The sequence below is a fragment of the Lipotes vexillifer genome, unplaced genomic scaffold, assembly GCF_000442215.2.
Source record: "Lipotes vexillifer unplaced genomic scaffold, Lipotes_vexillifer_v1.1 scaffold170, whole genome shotgun sequence".
Lineage (NCBI taxonomy): Eukaryota > Metazoa > Chordata > Mammalia > Artiodactyla > Lipotidae > Lipotes > Lipotes vexillifer.
This window is the reverse complement of record NW_006772326.1, coordinates 496,262-502,173: the sequence shown is the minus strand read 5'-3', so window position 1 is coordinate 502,173 and position 5,912 is coordinate 496,262. Positions and strand designations below refer to the sequence as shown.

The following is a 5,912-nucleotide window of genomic DNA, read 5'->3' as shown; positions in this document are numbered from 1 at the left end:
TTCCCTACATTAAGGTATGAGAACACAGGAGTTGAATGTGTAAATCATCTCAGTTTATGGTTAGTGTTCTTTGTGTCTTGTTTATAAAAATGCTTCTGAACCTTGAGGTCAGAAAACAATGCTCCCAGATTTTCTTCTGAAAGGTTTGTAGTTCTGCCTCTACATTCAAGTCCTTGATGTGTCTAGAATTGGTTTTCTTGCGTGGTAGGAGTCAGGGATCCAATTTCATTTTTTTCTCTGTAAATACTCAGCTGTCTTTTCTGTTCCACAGATCTGTCTCTCCCTGAACCAGTATCTTTTTATCTTGTTATAAAGCTGTATAATTAAATCTTTGCGTGGGCACACCTTTCTCATTGTTCTTAGGGGTATCCTAAGAGGCGGTTACCTCTCTTCCCTATAAACTTTAAAAACAGCTTTTCAGATGGCCTAGAAAATCATTTTGGGCTTCGGCTGGAATTACAATGAATCTATAGATCAGATAGAGGGAACTTTACATTTCTTAACTCTTCCCATACAAATCTTAACCTGTATACCTTATTTATTTCTAATTAGGAGAAAACCTTCACTACAGGGCTAAAATCATTATGTTATTTCATAGTTAATTTCTCTGCAAAGTTTTGGAAATGCCACTTAGGACATGGCTCTTTGCCTTGTTGTTTTGTTTTGGAGGTTGGTCCAGTGAAACCTCTTATGTATTAGGGCTGCAGAGCAGTTTGTGGCTGTTATACCTCTAGCTCTGCCCTAATACGGCAGCTACTAGCCACGTGAGACTATTTAAATTAACTAGAATAAAATGAAAAATTCAGTTGCTCAGTGGCACTAGCCACATATCGGTTGCTCAGAAGCCATTGTATCGGGCGACAGTTATAGAACATTTCAGTCAGAAAGTTCTGCTGGATAGGGCTGCTATAGACCAGGGGATTGGCAAACCCATGTGGGCCGAGTCGAGCCCACCCCCAGTTTTTGTAAATGAAGGTGTATCAGAACACAGCCATGCTCCTCCCTGTATGTATTGATGGGCCAACTTTCCTGCTACAACAGCGGAATTGAATAGTTGCAACAGACTATAAAGCCACAGACCATGACCCCTCCTGACCATCAGTCTTAAACCTGGTGGCACATTAGTATCACCTGGGAAACTAAAATACTAACACCTGGGGCCCAGCCCCAGCGAGCTTGATTAATTGGCCCAAGATGTGACCTGGCCCTTGGGATTTTCAAGTCTCCCCCAGTGGTTTTAATTTGCAGCCAAGTTAGAGGCCTCTGCTCTAGACCTCCCAGGCACTCTTTTTACCCCTACATACTTTGACATTTAAGTGTGGGGTTTTGAGGTCCACTCAGATCTGACAGATAAGCTTTTCCCTTGACCCCCAGCTTCTGTGGCTCGGGGTTGGCAGAATGGTTCCTTACAGGGGAGTGGCAGCCTCTGAAGTCTCCTGTGACTTACGGTTTCTGAGACCTTCATCGGCACAGGATTATTCGGGTTTCATCATAGAACAGTGATTAGGAAATACGTTCTACGGCCTTGTGCAGGCCTTCACCCATTCCCCACTGTGGTCACCAGGTTAAATAGGTCCACTCGGGTCCTTAGAACAGTGGTTCTCAAACTAGCATTCATCAGCCGTGCCTGTGGGGCTGGTTCAAATGCAGATTACTCCCCACCCCCAGGGGCAATTAAGAATTTGTGTTTGTAACACATTTCCAGCAGACTGATCCTGCTGGGGGCACATTTTGAGCACCATTGTTTTGGAGCAGTGCTTCTCGAATTTCACAGTGCATATGAGTCACCAGTGGATTTCATTAAAATGCAGACTCCGGCTTGTTAAGGCTAAAGTAGGGCCTAAGATGGTGCAGTTCTAACGAGCCCCCAGGTGTTGCTGATAGATCACAAACCAGACTTTGACTACTAAGGCTGTAGACCATTTTAAGAGCCTCTTCTAACCTGGTCTCCCCATGCCTGTCCTCACTCCATCTCCAGATTCTGCAGCTGCTGGGCTGACTTTTCTAAAGCACAGCCTTAACTGTGTTACTTCCCTGCTCAAACCCCCTGCCCCACCCCTCCTTCCCGTAGCTTCCCATCACCTGCTGTTCTGTGTAGAACTAGTGGGCAGCCTGCTATCAGGACCTTTTTCTGTTTGGTACCAGCCTGCCTCTCCACCTGCTTCCTTGTCTGAAAGCTGGATATCAGGTGTTCTGTACCACCAGGTGTTCTGCTTCCATCCTGTGCTGACGTTGTTCTTTTGATCCCAAACGCCCTCTTACTCGTAGATCCTTCCTCCTTTCACCATCTGTGTACCTGTCTTAAACTTTCCTGTTGCAAATGCTGCTGCTTCTTTCCTTCTGCTCCACTGATGTGCAGCAAAAAGTAAACGAGTTGATATATGTATGGTATCTTCCTTCTGACCATCAGGAAGTCCTTCGACCCTGATACAGTCCTCGGCACACCAGCCCCGTTGCATTTCTCAGTATGAGCTTAAAAGAGTTCTTAACAGGGTTTGCAGACAGTATTGTTTATTCTGATCCGAACCTTCAGCACCTTTGCCCTGTGACTTTGATTCTTGCTTAGCTCCTGACCTGCTTCACAGAAGTAGCCTTGGGAGATAACTATTAAACGCTCAAAGCAATTCACATCCCTTGTGAGGACTCTATAAATACCAAACATGATATTCGGTAGCCTTCAAACGTCTCTTAGTCATTCCCTTCAGTTACTGAACAAACAGTCCAATCTGTTTTGACTCCCCTTTAGCAGTAGAATGAATAACATTATTAATGAATGACATCTTTATCACAGTCTACATGCCTCACAGAAACCACTTTTGCTCTTCCTTCTAGAAAGGAGCTAGTAATCTGACTTGGCGATCGGATGTCCTGGTGGAATATCAAGGAGAAGGCCGTAACGTCACTGACCCAACGTGTCCTTCCCTGAGTCCTGGAGTGTCCGTGAGTGTAGCCCGAGTTGGCTTAGTAGCTTTCTCACTGACAGCACAGTATGGCATTGGTTTAGATGTGCTAAGTGCTGAAACTCCTTCATCTGAGTCCTCCTCCTGTCACTTTGTTACTTGACTCTGGGAGATCAGGAGATAGAGGTAAAAATAATCCTGAAAAATGATGCTTCCCACCTGTTGTCAGAAGGTGCACTTCGAATTCTTCCAGTTTTCGGAACAAGTTCACATATCTGCTTATCTTCTTACCTTATCAGTACCCCCTCCTCTTTTTCCTCCCTTCCCAATCGCGGTACCATTTTTCATTAGGGATGTTACCAGTGGCATCCAACAGAGAGACGGAGTTTCCACCTGTAACCATGCCATGGCGAGTGTCTTGATTCGATGGCAGCCAGGCTGGTCGTTCAGGTGGTAACAGTGACATTAGCCCCTCTTTAGAGAATGGGAAATAGGAGAGTCAACTCCAAATGGAAGCTGAACACAGAGTGTTACAGTATAGTAAGGAACCAACCAAAAGATAGGATGGAAGATAGGATGGAATAAGAGCTAAGTCCTAGGGCTTCCCTGGTGGCGCAGTGGTTGAGAGTCCACCTGCCGATGCAGGGGACACGGGTTAGTGCCCCGGTCCGGGAAGATCCCACGTGCCACGGAGCGGCTGGGCCCGTGAGCCATGGCTGCTGAGCCTGAGCGTCCGGAGCCTGTGCTCCGCAAGGGGAGAGGCTGCAACAGTGAGAGGCCCGCACTGCAAAAAAAAAAAAAGCTAAGTCCTATTTGGTGATAAGAGCACTCATAAACAACTTACTTACAGATCTTTCCACAAAGCTCATTTTAGCCTTTTTCTCCAACGCTTTAGGATGAAAGATCCTAATATAGTAGTGACTCATCCATGTATTGATTTCTTCTCCTTACCAACCCATACGTTTTACAGGTGTTCATTACAGCTAATTCTTGTCAGGAGAATAGCAGGCAGGGATGGCAACAGTCTACAGACAAAACAGCCACACCCCATGTTCCTTAATCCAGTCAGCCCTCAGTAAGGAACAAAGCCTCATGTCTACTTTTGATTTACTTCTCTGTGAAAGGTCTCCTCACTTCTGTCCAGTTGTATGTCTGGCTTGAGCCAACCTGGCCGCCATGGTAAAGTAAGTCGCATTCATTACTGTAGGAGAATGCTCTTCAGTTAACTTTTTAAATGTCCCTACAGCAGTGTTTCCCAGACTGTGTGTGTGAAGATGCATATAACAACACGTATGCCTGTGTGAGGACCATGTCAGAAATGTGGAATTTACAGTATTGCGAGTTTGATGACCAGGAGGTAAGAGGGCCTGCTGCCTCCCCCACCCCTTGTGTCTACTGCCAGGGCTTTGTTGGCTGAACTTCATGGCAGAAGAACAATTCCAAGGATGCTTCCTGGCGAGGATGGGTTTCTTATCTGTACTTGCCCTTGGGTTTCCATCAGTTAAGGAAACAGGATTGCGCAAGGCCATACTTGACTTCTCTAACTCACCTTGCTGGGTGGGGCTTTCTCCACTCCCACCGTCACCCACATGTACACTTTAAACGCACGCAGTTCACTTTTTCAGGATGCTACATGCCTGGTCATTTTGCTTCCCTGATAGTTTGGGGTGAAGGTAAGATGCCTCAACTTCTATGGAGATGAAAGGAGTTGGGGCCTCTCTTAGAAAGTTTGTTGGCAACCAGCTTGGTTCAGACCCTTCTGTCACCACCACAGTGTAGTCCAGTGCTGATCAAATAGATTAGCAGGTTAAAGAGCATCCTTGGAGGAAGGTGGCTTTTAGGCAGCCGGGATCAGCCTGGATTACCTGAAGGATCACACTGACTGCCGTCCCGTGTGGTTTCTTACTGTTCATCAGCGAGTGCACACCTACCCCATCTGGCAGCCCACATCTTGCCATATGGAGCCGGTGCTCATCATGTTTCTCAGAAATTGACTTGCTCACTATTTATTTGTAGCTTCTGAGCACTTCGGGCAACAAGCAAGAGAGCTTCCCTCAAACTCGGTTCCTTCTGCTTTAAAAGTGATAGTCCAGGGCAGCTACTTGAAGCCTTTATAGGCAAAATTTATCTACAGTACATCTTCTTAGCCTATCACTAACTCCAGTTTGGAGAACAAAGTACAGATTAGGGGAAAGTAGTGATATTAGACATGTCTAATTTTAGAAATAATATTGTATCTTTCCTCAGTTGGTGTTATTTATCCAAAACTGCTTTTTAAAATAGGAAAACAACATTTTTACAACACAGGTTAGAGGACTTTCGTATCTGTTCTCATTTGAATCTTCACAGTTGTAAGGCAAAGGTAAACTTCAGATGTCAGCTCTCACTCAGTAACCTCATTACTAAGTATAGTTTCTGAGCCCTTGCCATTTGAGGGTCCTGCCTTCGGTTCTCTGCTTTAATTACAGAAGGTAATAAGCGTCTTCCTCTCTCCCCTCCTGACTGCCTGAAGGCACAGGGATCCTGGAGGCCCCTTTCCAGCATGTGGGCCATAGACCCAAAGCAGTTCAACCCCCAGAACAGATGCTCCATTGTCTCCTCTATACCCTTGGGCTTTTTGAGAATCTTGAGACCTGATGATATTCTCCTGGGCCTTGGTCTTTAATCTGCCTCCTCCATTCCCATTTAGAAGTAACTCACATGAGTATTGATTCAAATGTAACCCTTGCTTTTTTCTTGCCTCCATCTTTTCATTTCCTGTAGGTGTTTGTAGAAGTCTATAACCTGACTGCAGACCCACACCAAATCAATAACATTGCTAAAAGTATAGACCCAGAGCTTTTAGGAAAGATGAACTATCGGCTAATGATGTTACAGTCCTGTTCTGGACCAACCTGCCGCACTCCAGGGATCTTTGACCCCGGGTAAGTTTGCATCGTCCTCAGAAGTTCTGTGGTGGTCTCCAGCAGCCCTGCCATTCTTTTTTTTTTTTTTTTTTTTTTTCGTTATTGG

At 45.4% G+C, this 5,912-nt stretch overlaps 1 protein-coding gene across 2 annotated transcripts in view; it reads left to right on the top strand.

Annotated features, from left to right (window-relative positions):
- GNS (glucosamine (N-acetyl)-6-sulfatase) overlaps nucleotides 1-5,912 on the top strand; it is a 51,794-nt gene that overhangs the window by 36,059 nt on the left and 9,823 nt on the right. For both annotated transcript variants that reach the window (XM_007447380.1, XM_007447381.1), the window contains 3 exons: nucleotides 2,833-2,940; nucleotides 4,147-4,257; nucleotides 5,664-5,824. In XM_007447380.1, coding sequence (XP_007447442.1) covers nucleotides 2,833-2,940; nucleotides 4,147-4,257; nucleotides 5,664-5,824 — 380 coding nt within the window. The remainder of the gene's footprint in view (nucleotides 1-2,832; nucleotides 2,941-4,146; nucleotides 4,258-5,663; nucleotides 5,825-5,912) is intronic.